This window comes from Drosophila tropicalis, unplaced genomic scaffold (genome assembly GCF_018151085.1).
Source record: "Drosophila tropicalis isolate 14030-0801.00 unplaced genomic scaffold, ASM1815108v1 contig_845, whole genome shotgun sequence".
NCBI lineage: Eukaryota > Metazoa > Arthropoda > Insecta > Diptera > Drosophilidae > Drosophila > Drosophila tropicalis.
This window is the reverse complement of record NW_027173338.1, coordinates 6,999,892-7,016,633: the sequence shown is the minus strand read 5'-3', so window position 1 is coordinate 7,016,633 and position 16,742 is coordinate 6,999,892. Positions and strand designations below refer to the sequence as shown.

Genomic DNA, 16,742 nt, shown 5'->3' with positions numbered 1-16,742 from the left:
GTTATTCACTTGGTAGTCGAAAACATCAAAATCAATTTTTGCATACCTTTCGCCAGATTGGGAGTGAGTTCAAAAAAGGTTAACTTTGACTTTGAGAAGCAGAAAGAAAATAATTTAAATATAAAGTATAATATATAATTTCAAATATTTGAAAGCATTAGCTATTAATGAATTTTTACAACAGATCTACATACATACATATATCCTTTCCATACTAAATGAGTGTTTTTTCTTTCAGGACATTTTTTAAAGGAAAAGTTAAAATGATTTCAAATTTGATTAAGAAACATACTTTTGGGTATTTTTGCATTGCTTTGAACTTCAACGTTTGGATATTTGGCCTATTTTTTTTACAGTGTTGTGGAAATGCTTTCCGCCAACTTGAATTCATCTTTTTTTTTCAAAAGGAAATTAAAGTTAATGGCATTTAAATAATTTCACTAATATCAATCACATTTGGACATAGTTTGCATTGACTTAATCTTTCTAAATGACTTTTATTTTATTTTTAACCACTCGAGTATAATCTTTTTAGGGCATTTATCTTTTTTCTTTCCTTTGAACCCACTACAAACTGCAACTATTACACCTACTTAATTTAACTGCCATATAAAGTATCTCTAGCCTTTCTTTCCACAAAGTCAGCCAGCACATGCCACATGCCCACGCAGTTGCATTTTAAACGCTTTCCAATCCAATAGACACTCCAAGCCATAACATCACTTGACCTCGAATTGTTAACTGTCGCCCATTTATCATGAGCAGCAGAGGAGGGAAGGCGCAGAGAGACCATAGGGCCAATTGGCCACGTTTTCAACACGTTTAAAACACGAATGGATCCCCACCATCAACTACGACTACACCAACTTGAGTGCGCTTTAACATTATCAATTTAAATATTGCTGCTTTGGCATTGTATTCGTATGCAAGTTGATGTAATTTTTTTTTCCTTCTTTGCCTCACTATGGGTAAGCAATTCGAGCAACATTTCAACGCGCCTACGGTCAAATGAAATATGGCAGACATGCAGATATTTACGCATTTAAATAAATACACAGCCGCAGAAACAGAAACAAAAATATAAATAAATGTATGTAGCATGTATTCACATATATATGAAAATTTCGCATATTCGAATAAACAGCTGAACCATAAGACCGACCAGGCCAGTCAACCAACCGAACGACCGACCGACCAACTGACAGATAGACAAATGGACAGACAATCAGACGGACCAACATCCAACATGCTTTTCATTCAGCTTCATTCATTTCCTGCTACTGACCTGGCCTCGTTATGCTCTTCACCATTCAAACGGCAATATTAGCTATGCCACTAAACTGATCGATGAACAGGTGTTTGAAGATCCTTAAACTTAATACCAACTTTAACATCAACCAAGTTGATAATGAAAATTCAAATACTAAACGAAAATAAGTCTCAATTGGATACTTCTTTTAGGCAAACCAATTTTTAATAATTTCTCTCCTAATTTCCTAGTGGTACTTAGGTGTATTTTTTTATGATTTCGAATAAACATTCTGTTCTATTAATCAATTTTTAACTAGCTACATTTTAGAACTCTCTATATTCAGTTATTTATTTGATATTTGAGTCCAGTATTTGAAAGTTTGTAAACAAAATCGAATACTGGTAAGCTGCAAAGTTTAAAGTGAATACAATTTCTTATTTGATTACTTAATCTAATAGAATTCCGTACTAAAGATAATGATTAATTTTACATTAACGAAATATAATATGTTTCCATTAAGTGTAATGTTCCAAGGAAGACAAAATTGAAAGAATGAAGAGTCAATAAATGCAAAGTTTTAAGGTTGCAAAGAGGATAAACTTAAAGCTAAAGATAAACATACAAAACAAAAAGGATATACATAGTTTTAATAATTAAATTTTGGAAAATTCAATTGCATAATTTAGGGGAAAATTTCCTTAGTTTTGGATCACTCGTGATTCCTGATTTTGTGTAAGTCTTTAAACTTAAAACAATAATTAACAAATTGACCACTTTGATTGGTTTTTTTTTTTTTTAAGGATAATAAGATAAGATTTTATATAATATCTTAAATGCTTCAACTTTACGCATTGAATAAAACAATAAATCTGAAAAAAACTATTGATACTAGAGGGGTAGAGTATCCAAATTTTGATTTTTTTGTTTTGTATTTTTTGTGAATATTGGGTTTACCTTTACTTGACTGCTTTGGAAACAAGTTGGTCGCTAACGAGCCAGAGGCCCACAACAAGATAATTTGTTATGCTCAGCAGAGACGGAATGGCATAAGAAAATAAGAATACCAATAACAACAGCAACTACTACTACAGCAAGAAGAGGGCAAACTGTGAGTCTTGGCCCAGCTGTGTGATGGACGCGACCACACACACACGTGAGCTCAGGGAGCCACAACTTGGCCAATCAGCAATGGTAATGAGCACTGAGAGCGAAGACCGAAGACGCAGTCATCTATCAAAAGAGCCGCTGAGGCTTCGATTTGGTTGGATATTCCCCTTGCCTCGCTATTACCGCGCTACCACATGCAATCCTTCATCATTTTTGCACCGCCTTCTTGGTAAGACAGAGCAATAGAAAGAGAGAGAGAGAGAGAGGTAAGTGGGAAGGGAAAGTCTAGGCCTAAACCTCATGTTTATTAATGACGTCGTCGTCGCATCCTGGCGCTTTGCGTAAATTTCTGTAATTGGTTGTGGCTGAATGCGTGCCGGGAACGGAACCGGACCAGTTTACTCACGGGTTACGTTGGTTTCCTTCAACTTCTACTGTTATTAGTTACGGTTTTGCATTGTATTGGAAAACACTTGAGAGGAAGTTAAATCCTAATGCAGGGATCGAGGACCTTAGTCTCCCCTATTGTGGTTGATTGATTTTCATGTTGATTGCTATATGCAAATGCACATATGTGGACTCGACATGCAGCCAGAGTTTGCTTGAGTATTTAGTGCAATTGAGAGAATTTATGACCGCTTATGTCTACCCACTGTTGCATCGCGAGGGCAGGGACATCCCACACCCCACCTGGCTCATCTCATCTGGCTTTGCTATCTTGACCATTCAGGCATAACTAAATAACATTTTATTTATACCTTTCTTGTTTTTTTTTTTTTTTTTTTTTGTTAACCATTTTACATACTAAACTTGGCAATTGGCTTTGTTACATGTGCACAAAATATTTTCCAATTTAATTCTTTGTACCTTTTTCTTTTGCATTTGTCGTTTGGGATCTCTCTCCCTCTCCTTCTCTCGGTTATCGAAATAAAAATGCATAAATTTTGATGTCATGGGAACTGAACATACGGTATTTTTTCTCCAATTGATAGCGAAACATGAATGTGACGAGGGGGCAGGATACCAGGATCAAGGTGTGGAATGGTCAAAGACCTATACAGAAATATTGTGAAATATTTTTGTTGCTGCTGTTGTTGTTGTTGTGGGTATGAATTGTATACAAAATATGCGCAAATGCTATAAATGAATATTTAATGTGAAGAATGTTGATTTTGTCGTTTCGGATTTTAATAATGCTAAAAATTTGATGTGTATAATAATAACAACAAAAAGCAAGAAAAACAGAAAAAATTAAAAAAACAAATTTATTTGCAAAGCAAATGAAATTGGAATTTTTGTCGAGAAACACCAAAACGTAAAATAAAGAGAAAATTCGCGAAAAATAAAACAAAATGCCTCGACTTTAAATGCATAAATATTAAGTAAATGTTCAAAATTCTTTAAATATACATATAAATATTATAAAATAAAACGAATGTGGCATAAATAGTTGAAATTGCCAAATATTCGATTGCCTTGAGAGTCAATAAAGATCGTGAATAGAATCATTCATTTTCATAAACGAGACCTACCTCATCGGGAAGAATGATTTTAGTATATAGTATTTAGTGTTTAGTTTTTAAAATACAACATATTTCTTATTAGTTTTGATGATTGAATCTAGGATATCAGCCTCGCGGCTTATTTGGGTGTTATATTTCAATTTCAATTTCATTCTTACCCCTTGAACTAACTCGTATGATATTTGATTATATTGTTAGAAAATAATAGGTAATTTCATCCTTTACTTACCAATTTCCATTGCAGTCACACCTCCAGATGAGGCAACGGGACTCAGACCACCAGAAACTCCCACAGCCGCTCCTCCAATGCCAACTGAAGCTGCTGCTGTTTCGCCAGTGCCGATGACGCTCAATAAAATCAAAGTCAATGTCAGCCAGCATAAAGTTTTATTGTTATTAACACCATGACGCTTAATGTGGCAATAACTTTTTAAATAATTTGTTGCAAAACGCCAACTCCAACAGCTGTGGGCGAAATGGGGCGAGGCATTGGCATTGGAGGTGCCACCCAGTCCCGGGCAATCATTGTAGAAATGTTGTGAATGAATCGAATTCAATTGTTGTAATTTTATGGCAGGCATTTTTTGCTTCCTTTTTTTCGGTATTTTTAAGGTTTCGACGTGGTTGTTGAGTTTTCTTTCTTTTCCTTTCGGTTTGTTGGATTACACGTTTTGTTTCGCGGGTTTCTTGGCCACTACATTTTCAACACTGCAATGAGAAAAAGGAAAGCAAATGAAAACATGATGAAAATTTAAGAAAAAGTGATTGAAGGCATTTTGCTTAATGTTTTTAAACCTAATTGGCATGGCTTTAAGAATGTCAGGAATCTTCTAGGGACATTTCCTTACTTCGTCTGCAGCGTTCTCCCTTCTCTAAATACATCATTGTCAGCAAATTAATGTGACGTGACCTTGCAAACTGTCGCGTTTTTGTCACATGACAGCAAGTCATGGAGATGCAGATGGAGATGGAGTCGCAAGAGCAAAAGTCTCCGACACGAATTTCCAAAGCTGAGCAAGCAAAATTTATGTAAAATGTCAGACACAGCTCCTAACCTGCCCTGCTGCCTGCCCTTTCCCCATTTGCCTTTAACTCTCTGCTGACACGCCTACCCCTGGCCCCTTTCCCTCAACGAGATGCCAAAACGTGTCAAAATACAAAAATATAAACAGCGCGAAAAACTGAACGAAAATGCCGCACAGAATTCAGTATGATGGTTTTAGAGGAGGACTGAGGTAATGTTGGATGGAGGTGCCTGGTGGTGGCAAGAAGGTCTAGGGTCTGGGTTTTTGATGTTTGCCCTTTGGCAGGCGGAAATGCGACGACAACGACAAAAAAAAAGACCATGCCTCTTTTTAAACAGACCTACAAAACTTTAAAACATTTCACAAGTAAACAGCAAAACGTAAAATAAAGAGAAAATAAAAACTAGAAATTTAAATATTAAATTTGCCGATGGAAAAACTCTCTGGTGAAAGTGCAGATGCTGGCTCAAAATGGTGACAATTTTCAAATTTCTTGTGGCTAATGAGAGAAAATAATTGCCAATACTCAATACTTAAATATATACATAAATACGTAAATGATTTCTATGTGAAAATAGAAATGAAAAGTCTGTTTTCCCCGCAGTTAAACATTTCATTTTAACTTCAAAAGTTATGATTTTCAATTAAAGTTTCTGCACGGTGTTTATGCTTCAAATAAACATGAAGATTTTGTGATAACTATAGTTGATAAAAATAAATATTTTCGAATTGTTTCTTTATCAACAAAACGTTGACTGGCAATTCTCTTGAGAATCCAATCAAATAAGCCAGAAGCTCTATCACAACGTGACATAAAATAACTTTTGAACTGCCCTGCTTATTGATATAATCATTGAGAAGATGCTAAAGATGAAAGTTAAGGAAGTGTGAATGAGTCCGCTCAATGTGGCAGATCCACCGTACAACTTCTTTCTGTTAATTTCAAGAAAATTAAATGCATACTGGTACTTTAGTCTAAATTCTGAAATCTTTTAGGTCGTTCAGGCTCGTGGAAAGTCAAGACTAACTTAGGACTAACTTTTTCAAAGAATTGTTTAACCTTGATCTTTATTACTGTTCTGTTTGTCATTGTAAATAACTAAAGTCACCTGAGAATATGAAAAATTATTTAAAATAGTTGTCAGATTTGTCAAAAATTTCATCAAAGCTTTAGATTTTGCCAAATTTCAACGGATCTAAACCTCTGACTTAAGCACTAACGGCTTTGATATATTGTATTAGACTAGACCAAGTGATAACAATTCAAAGATTTCAATTTAGAAAATAGAAATTTCAACCATTTCAGTATTGAATGAAACGGTCAAAATGTCCATATTCATTTCCTCTAACTTGCAACTTCAAGTCTTTAATGATTTCCTTTCCTTTTGTTTTTGTCCCCAAAAATAAAGATCAAAAGATGAAGAAAACACAAAGAAAATTTTCACAGGCTGCTTGCCGACGCGAATTCACTCAAGCAATTAATAAAATGCAAAAAAAAAAAAACTACAGCAAACAAAATAAAAAAAAAAAAACAGAAAAAAAAAATATGAAAAGAAAAAAGCAAGAAAACTAAACGACAAACATTGAGGCAGTTTTGCGGGTCTTGGGGTAAACTGGCGCCCACACTTCCTTTCATATGCGAAATGAAAAATTTTACGCCAACTTGACAGTGGAAGTGGCAGCAAAGTTGCAAATGTGCCGCATTTTTAGTTGTTGTTGTTGCTGTATTGCTGGCGGTGGCATAGGTCTCCTTCTCCTTCCGAAAAAAACGCAAAAAATGCATATAAAAGGCATAAAATTTGCCAACAGCCGCCGTTGCCGCCGCCACTTGAACAACAGCTAAAGAGTCGCGCATAGTTTTTATGGCCATGGTTCGGCCTTTTTATGTCCCCCTTATCCCCATCCCCATTTGCAGTTCATACTCTCGTTTTTCTTTCATAGATGCAATTGCAGTGCAACAGCAGCTGGGCCTGGTCTGGCCTGGTCTATGGTCTATGTGAACTATGGACTACTACTGCTTCTGCTGCTGCTGCTGCTGCTGCTGCTGGTCTCTGGCTACGCGCGGTAGCTGTATGCAAATTTTGTTTTTTATTTTTTATGTGACGAAAGCAAAGAAACAGATGCGTGAAAACGAGACATTGTAAAACCATGTTTGGGGTCGTCCTAATGGGAATTGGTGATGGACATTTTTCTTTTCTTTTTTCGTTTTTTTTGTTGTTCATTTGAGGTCAGACAAAAAGATCAGTTACTGAGGTTATCGCCACATCGTGCGGTATAGATTGCAAGTTAAAGAAAGATCATGAATTAATTTCAAGTTTGACTGCCAAGAAAAATAAGTAATAGACAACTGTAGAAAATAAAAACTGTTAGCCAGAAGTGGAAGTAATTAGAAGAATTAAATATTTAGCAGTCCTCCGTAAATGAGATGTCTAAGTAACCCAGACATTTAGGCAAGTGAACAACAAGGATTCGCGAGAATTCGTATACCAGGCTAATGTATGGATGTAGTTTTCGTCCAAACCGAAAGCCATACATAGTTGCCAGTGCTTGTAAAATATAGTTAGGTTGATAGTTTTCACTTATATCCTGGAAAACGAAAATGATTTTCATATCATTCGGAATTGAGAACAGCATTTATATAATAATTATTTGAAAATTTCATAAAATCAAAATTAATAGACGAAAAACTGAATGTACCAACAACTTTTTCCCCCACTGCATGTATATATTCTTGATCAGCACGACGAGAGCAGTTCTCCGTCCTTCTGGATCAACGAAAACTTTTTCTTGACCATTTAAGTTAAAGTGCTGTAATTTTGCAAGTGATCTTTTATATACTGCAGAGGTTGTATTTATAGGATGTCAATTCAGATAAGCCCAAAAGGTCATTTCAAATATTTATTTATTTGTTTTTCTTTTAGCAAAATTTCAATTTTTAATCTAATTTCGCTTTGAGATATTTTAACTTGAACTTTAACCTAACTGAATTCAATTCAACCTTTCGCATCTATTCTATAATATGTCGGTCTTTAAGCCATCAACATTAATAACAACTGTCGAAAGTCACCAATTTATATATCTAAAATAACATTAAGAATTCTTTTGTCTTAAGAAAACCTGAACACACTATTCAAAAGGATATAAACTAATCCTTGCATACAGTTTTTTTGTTTAGATGATACTAATTATGGTAACTGTTTTTAGAGCATTTGGACTTAATTTCGTTCAACACTTTCCAGTAGCCCTCATATTTGTGTGAGTTCTTTTTTCTTCGAATTTCCAAACAAAAAAGTTTTGAAAAAAAATTTTTTAATATAACCCTCTTGGCCACAACATCCGTTCATTCATTTCGTTTTAAATTGCTATCATCCAACAAATTTACTCACTCTTTCTATTTTCCCCCCTCTGGCAGAGTCTTTGGTGCGCGTTGCTTTCTGAAATTCCCACATAAAATATCCATAACATTAACCACAATTACCATGAAATTTCATACCGAATACAGAAAGAGAAAAAAAGGAAAAAAACACACGACAAAAAGCGAAAAGTGCACAGGACACAGAGAAAAAATTGCCATCTTTCTCTTCCTCTATCTCTTGCCTGGTCTTGTTTCCCTTCACCCTCTTGATGTGACGCCCACAAACAGACAAAATTAAAAAATGGTTAAAAAATATTTTTCTATTAATTTTTTTTCTTTCATGCTGTCTTTTTTTAACCAGCGTTGGCGTTGTCGTTGCCGTTGCAGTTGGTGTTGTTGCTGTTGCTGTTGCCGGCAACATGTGTTGCATGTGGCAATTAAATGCCAGCAACAACACGAAGAAAGCAAAGCAAAATGCAATGGCAAAAAGTGTGGACAAAGTCGGGGACGACCAAGAGGAGGAGAACAAAACCAAGTGCGGAGTGGCAGGCATGGTGTAATAATTTTGGCGTCCCCGTCTTAGAGAGCAAATAAAATGCAGCTTTTCAGTGACTTAGTCGTAGGTGCGGGGGGTGATAGGCGGTTGGCAACTCTGCAACGCGCCACAGCAATTTTTTGGAGTTCGGTGAGAGAGTGCGAAAATAATGTGAGCACAGACCACAAGACTACTCTACGGCAGGCAACACAACGGCACTTACAACTGTCGGAGGAATTGGATTCCGCAAGGGGGGTAAGGCAGGGCAGAGACGTCTACCATAGAAAACTGAATGAATGACATGCCAAAAAGAAGCCAAAGGCAGACAACGCAGACAATTCTTTCTTTACACTTGGACCCCTTCTGTTTTGGCGTTGGACTTCAATTAATTTGCAGTTTTGCTTATTGTTTGCGAGTGTTAATGGTAGTGCCTTATCAGAAAAACTTGGCAGGGGGCGAGAAGTAGCAGAGGAAGATTCGAAAATGTTGTTGACATTCAAACACTCTTGTTGAGGGCTCACCAAAGAGTTAGAAACGACTATTGTCCTCGATTCGATGCGATTTAAAAGTGCATAAATCTTATATATTTAACTTTTCTCAATAGAACAGGGTCACTTTGATTATTTCTGATAAAGTTATGTCCAGAGAGAAAACATTTGATTAAATGTTTAAATTGACAAAAAATGTTCTCTGTGTTAAATTGTGATTCTACTTATTTATTCATATATGTATGTATGTATAGTTCTACTTATTGGAGTTCGCCAAATAAGACTTACCGTGCTTTTGTATGTAAAAATCTAAAAATTTTGTAGTGATAGTGTGAGAGATTTTTATTTTTGGTCAGTTTTGAAGTGGGCAGAAAATTTGGACTCCATGCCAAGCTGCAGTCTGAAGCAACGCAACACAATCGTATAAATACTTTAATTTTAGTAAGAATCTTTCAAGAATCTTTCCACCTAGAAAAGCATAAACGTGTTTTTTACTGAAATTTATCTATATCGATTCATATAAATATAGAAAAAATTAATTTTGAACTGTTTTCAAAGAGTCGAACTTGTGTTCAAAGTTATACTCGGCAATACTTTGTTGCATTCGACTCCTAACCCTTTTATTTAAAATTTTATTTAATCTGGCTATTTATTAGGGAAATATCTAAAAGTAAACAGCGTAATTTAAAAAGATATTACCAAAAGCTCAAATATTTCTTACTTCTGGATTTGTTCCAAGTTTTGTTAAAAGTGAATATTTTTCATTGCTCAAGGCACAATAGAAACACATAAACTACTCTGAATAAGAATAAATATTTTATCAGAAATAATAAGGCATTACAGGTTTACTTCATTATCAAAGTTTCATTTAGAAAGATTCTCTTTGAAAATGAAAGAATTATTATCAAAATCATTTACACATTCAATAAACTAATATCCATAATTTATTTATTTATGTAAAGTTTCATCTAAATGAAATTAATTAAAATTTCAATATTCAAAAATCTTACCTCAACTTGAACTAAGTTTCTTTCTTTCTCACTCTAATAAACGTTGTGTTCAAACAAAAATTACTGCACTTTTTTTTGCCGGTCTTTCGTTCCCTCTTTCTCTCCTATTTGGTTTAGCAGTCTTTTGGCAAGTGGAAAGTTCAATGCCATTTTCGCCTGCCATAATTTAGCTGAAAGCGCAGTGCCATGGCCAAAATGTTGCCCTTGGCCATTTCCCCATTCAAATATTTTTTGTTTTATTTTCAAGCTATCCATCTTTTATCCCTTACCCTTAGATCCCTTAGACCTTGGCTTGCATACCATTCAATGTCGGGCATAAATTTTCTACCGTGCCGAGCTAAAAATGTAATAAACAATTCGCCTTGCGTCTAAAAAAAAAAAAAAAAAATGCAGCGACCACAGGAACAATAGAAAAACCATTTTTACCCATTTTTAACATTTTCTTTAATAAAAATGTTGCTCCACCATTCTCTGGTATGAATGTATGTCTGTGTGTGTGCGAATGTGTCGGGTGGGCGGGGTCTGTTTCTATACAAAAAACACTTTATCATAGAAATGCTGCAAAAGTGACGACGACAACGACAACACCAACAAAAAGTCATTGGACGGTAGCGACAAGCAAAAAAAAAACAAGTGGCGGAAATATTTTTTGTGTAATGGACGCGGTTTTTTGCTATGTGGAAAATTAAGCAACAAATAAAAAACAACTAAAAACAAGTTGTATATAAAGTATGTAAAGACTTTTAAATACCCTTCAGCTGGGACTTAGACATATTTAAATAGATATTCTTGTAGAATAAAATGTTACCACTTTTCTTCGGAACCATTTTTCAAGTCATGAGAACAATAATTGAATACTTTCGCTTGGAAACCTTTCTTCATGTTTGGAAATCAAAGGCGCGATTTATATTCTAAGCTTCAAAAAGATTTTTAAGATCATTTTTGTACAAATAAAAAAACTTATGGAATCCATCAAACTTTGAAAAATGTTAAATCAATATAAAAAATGTTGCTTATTACTTGAATATTTTGTTTAAAAGCCTAATTTTGAAGAGCTAAGCTCTATTTGCTGAAATATTCAAATCGAAAATCTTGACCGAGTTGGACCGAGCACTGAGCGCTTAATTTGTTGGTAGTCTTTACCTTGATTAACTTTTCCACATATATTTCCATGTTTTTAAATTATTAATTTATATATTTATCCCTTACAACGATCAATAAGATCTCTAATATTACTTAAACTTTGTCAAAACAAAATGGCAAGAACTATGCGATTTGAAAGCGAACTCCTAGTCAAATTGTTTCATCATTTAGGACCTTTTGTGCTTGCCTTGGCATACCTTAAAAACCTCAGCTCATGGTCATTGGTAAACGACAATGGCAAAAACAACGATGACCTTATCCACGCCTTGTGAAAAGTGCAAAATGTTGTATTTCACGATTTTTCGTTTTTGTAGTTTTTTGTTTTGGTTTCGGACATCGATTTACATTTTTTTACATGCAAATGACGAAAATGAAATTTCTGCCACCTTTCGGTTTCCTTTTTGTGCAATGAAAACAAATTTATGTATCAACGACTTTTTTATACTCTGAAAACTTTCAAATTTTAGATATTAGATAGAAAAAATGTTACCCATGGATTTTAAATTTTGAAGCATGGGAAGTGAAAAAAGACAAAGTTTATTGGGAAAAATTTTAAAAATGGTAAAAGATTATTTGCATTTTTTAATAAATAAATTATAGCAAAATATTTGATGAATATTTCAATGCCCCAAGAGCGAATTTATTCACTGAACGACGCTTCACTGCATTTCCGCTCTGTAATTTATATATATATATGTGTGTGTGTGTGTGTGTGTGTGTGTGTGTGTGTGTGTGTGTGTGTGTGTGTGTGTGTGTGTGTGTGTGTGTGTGTGTTTGTGTGTGTCTGTGTAAGGTTAAGGTTTCCAGACAGCAAAATTAAATGCGCTAAAATTACGCTGCAATTATGCGGCGTCGGCGACGTAGAATAGTGAAAAATTATGGCTTTGGGAATTTTGTAGCGAAAGTTTTTCATTTCTAGCCCAGTCTGACTTATATTTTATGGCCATGTAAATGGCAAACACAACAACAACAATAACAACGACACAAAAAATAAAGGCGAGAAAAGAAATATGGGGAAAAAACATCAAAGACAGAAAAGAAAAATGGATAGTTTGAGGATTGGAGGGACGTCTCTGTAATAATGACCCTGCGCCAAAGCGGAACGCGACACACACTCTGTCTGTGTGTGTGTTTAAAGTCTGTGTTTGCCTTTTGCACAAGTAAATTGCAGTTGACGGTTTGCCGTGAAATATGCAGAAAATAGGGAGAAAATTGTATAATTCAATCAAACGGAATTTCAATTCGTTTAGTCTACTAAAATAAAACAAAAACTGATTTCATTTATGCTTCATTTATCACTTGAAGATATTTTTAAATTAAAAGTTTTAATAGATAATACAGCCTAGTAAAGAATTACATAGCACTAAATAAAAGTCAATAATAAATAAGGCAAGAGATTTGCCACGATAATTTTAAATATTCAGCTAGGCCAATTTGTCTATAGACTAAATCAAAACTGGCTTGCACATTTAAGAAGTAATATTTATCAGTAAGTAATACATTTTTAAGTCCTTAAGTTTCTTTCAAAGGAAATCGAAGCTTTCGAGAAGGGAAAATGACAAAATTGTTTAATATGCAGACGACTTTTCCTGTCGTCAAATTAGTTATATTCTATATCTATATTTTTACTTACACATTTTTAAAAAGTTAGTAATTTCCGCCAAAAAAAAAACTTGAAATTCTAAAAAAAAAATTATTAAATTGATGCCATATTATTTACTTTTATTCAAATCGAAAAGTTTGAAGAGGTGACAATAGGAAATTTATAATATAATTTTCTTTAAATCAAAAAGGAACTTGATTTAATTCTAAAATTTTAATGTAGACCTACACATTGTGGGCCAATGATCGATTTAAAATAACGTTGAATATATTTTGAATTACTTCTCAAGATTAAAATATTCTTATATTTAAAATCCAACCTTGTCTTTAAGCTAGCTCAAGAAATCTCCAGAAGAAAATTATTTCAACTGCAGGTGTACCCACTTTTATGAGGTTATTCTATAACGGAAAACGTTCTGACGGTCAATTTTTGTTATGCTAAAGTTTTAGAAACTTTTTGTTGTTCACGAATTATTATTCTCATCATAAACTCTTGTCAGGTTATATGTTCATCGTGTATTTGCCTATTCGCAATCTTCAAAGACAAACAATTTTCCGCCCACATTTGCGCACGATTTCTGTGTCTATGGGCTTTCTCTCTGTTTCTTTACCACAGTTGGCTAAATTGCTAGCAAGTGGCATAAAATTTAAATCAAGTCTTGTTCTACAACAATTCCTGATTTGGCTGGGGGAACGGGGAAAAGTTGGAAAAGCCAAACGCAAAAAAAAAAAAAAGAAAACCCAAAAAAACCCGGACCAAGGCAAAGACCACGATGAAGACAAAGACATTTCATTGCCTGATGTTATTGTTGTTGTTGTTCTTGTCATCATGGCATTTCTTTCTCAAGTGTCAAGTGTCAACACCAAAATGATTAGGTAGGCGTGCCCAGGCAACATCGCACTAAGGAACACGGTCTACTATCTATCTATCTATCTGCCTTTTTGGAAGGCGTGTTTCTTCCCCTCTTCTCCAAGCAACATCAAGAAAAAAACCTATTAAACGGACCAACCGACCGACCGACAGACATTCGAGACAATCGCGCACTGACTCTGTCAACGCCAACTGTGCCCATGACTGGGTCGTTGGTATCCCCCTTCTTGTGTTTGGTTCAATCTTTTTCCCCCCATTTGGCATTTAGCATTTTAGTTTATAGTGCAGTTTTTTGATTTCAAAATATTATGACGACTGTTAAAGTTATAAACCTGATGAGTTGGGGGAAAGGAAAAGGAAGGCTTGGCGCGGTAAAAACTCATTCAAGTTGAAATTGAAATATTTTTTCTTCTTCTTGTATTCTTGTCGTTGGCATTTTTTATGTTTATGTCTTCATTATTCATATTTATGCATTTTTATTTTAATTTTAAGCAGCTGGATGTGGTATGTAAAGCAAAGACTGCAGTACTTTTGGACTCTTTCTCTGCCTAACTAGTTAGTCTCCTGCTACGCCTTCCTTCTCATACCGTTTACTACATAAAATCTTAACAGGCATATGGGATTACAGGCACCTTACCCTGAGTTGGACTATGATCATGGGCGTGGTGAAGGGATGACTTTTGGTCTATCTATGTAAGCAGTTCCACTTGTTGATTAATTTAATTAGATAGTTCCAAACAAGAGCCAAGAAAATATATGAAAATAAATAAAATATTATAAACTTTGTTTCTTCTTCTTGTGTGTTGTGCACCTTCTTTTTGTTTAACAATTGAATTAACAATTGGTATTTTAAAGTTTTAAACAATATAGTTGTTAATTCCACAAAAATTATATACAAATTAATCATATTTCTTTACTTATTGAAAGATATTTGACCATTTGACATTTCCAGCAGAATTGAATTTGGATTTTTATTTAAATTATTTGGATTCACTTTAAAAGTCAAACAATTAATTCAATGCAACAAGTTAGAAGGCTAAACTTGTTTGAAAACAAAGCCATTGAAACCGTTTTACCATCACTGGCCTAACAACAATTTTAATGAGTTAATATTGTACCAAAGATCGTAGACCAAAACAAGAAAACATTGAGTAACAGTTCAATAAACCAACAGCTTGTTATTTATTTTTAGGCAACCGGTTGAATACTTTTGGCAAGTTAAGTCTTTATAGAAAAAACTTTTTAATAATAGCTTTAACAGTTTTTTAGAACAAACAAACCATTTAGTACTTATTTAAAACTTGGATCTAAGATTGTTGCTTTTGAAAGAACTTAAGAAACTATCTAAGTCTTATGACATCCTAAATATAATATGTACCTATGTCAGATAATATCGAATATAAAATTATATAAATGAAAGATTGAACTGGTTGTAAATCGAAGCCAGGGCATTGAGTTTGAAGATTGAACTTCAAGTCAAAATTACAATTACTAATGATCTGGAAAATCATATAAGAATGTTAAACATTTGCATTTATTTTGAGACCTGCATAGATCCTGATAATGTCTAGCTTTTTGGCTGTTATTATTATTAAATCAGACAACAGAATATAGCAGAATAGCAGCTCATTAAATAATGACAAAAAATTTGGATGCAATTTATTTAATTTGCTCCTTTTAGCAGGAAATGTTGACTACGTCTCTGAGGCAATTCTTTTGGCGGCACTGTGTTTGTGTGTTTGTGGAGGCGTGTTATACGCCCACTTGGGCACATTTTGACAGCTCTACGTAGTCATCGGGCGTTGAATCGCTTACATTTATGACAGTTTGGGTCAAAGGTTTAGCGACTTTTACGAGCCAAAATTTGTTTGTGCCGCAAAAGCATCTAAGAAATATATCTTCTTTGCTGTTTTTCTTCTTCTTCTTAGGCTCTTAAAGGAAAACCATAAAGATGCATACGTATATATTTATAACTAATAGTAATAATTTCTAGTTGCTCAATTCAAATCTATAAATTATGAACTTCTTTCATAAAATCTTTGAGGCGTTGTGCCGTGGCATGCAAAATGCTGGGCCACCAAATGACGCATGAAAACAAAACAAAATCAATAACCGAAAAGAAAGTAAAAACTTTTTCTTTTCCATTTTTTGTTTTTGTTTCACTTTTCTTTTTGCCATTTTTGTGGTCGCTTCATTTCACAGGGTCTCAAGGAAAATCACGCTTATTTAAGCAATAATTTCTTGACTCACTTTTTTCGGTTTTCTGTTGTGTTTTGTTGTTGTTGTTGTTTTTGATTAATGGTCCTGCTCATAAAGTGACACATTGAAAATTGGAAAGCAAATCAAGCACAAAAACCTACACCGAAAAGTCGCATGAAATCAGCACAAAATAAATAATAATAAAAAGTAAAAAATCAAAAAAAGAAAAGAAAAATAAATAAATAATAATGGTGGTGTGATGGTGGGAAACACACAGAAAGCAAGCCAAAGGAAATTGTTGCTAAAAGTGTAAAAAATTGAGCCTCGGGCCTAAAGGTCGTCAAAGTGAAAAATTCGATAAATGAAAATGGACAACAGCAGCCCCACAAATAGAGACTAAAGCTGGGAGCTGTACGGCTGGGGCGGGGACGCGGTCGGTGTCGGTTCATGGGCAACAATGGCACAGCGCACGAATTGAAACGGAAATCCTTATTGAACTAGAGTGAGCAGAAGCCTCCAAGGAGGCACTGCTAAAGGAAGAGGAAGGAGCAAAGGTTGTGCAAGTGGAAAAGAGCAAGCAGCAGGCAGCAAGGAGCAAGGAGCAAGTAGCAATCCGCGCTCTGCTGCGTTGG

The 16,742-nt window shown here is 34.5% G+C and overlaps 1 protein-coding gene across 1 annotated transcript in view; it reads right to left on the bottom strand.

Moving 5' to 3' along the window:
* Window positions 1–16,742, bottom strand: part of Ddr (discoidin domain-containing receptor 2) — a 169,526-nt gene that overhangs the window by 117,942 nt on the left and 34,842 nt on the right. The window contains exon 3 of the mRNA XM_068294642.1: window positions 4,112–4,590. Within this exon, the coding sequence (XP_068150743.1) occupies window positions 4,112–4,463 (352 nt within the window). The 5' untranslated portion in view covers window positions 4,464–4,590. The remainder of the gene's footprint in view (window positions 1–4,111; window positions 4,591–16,742) is intronic.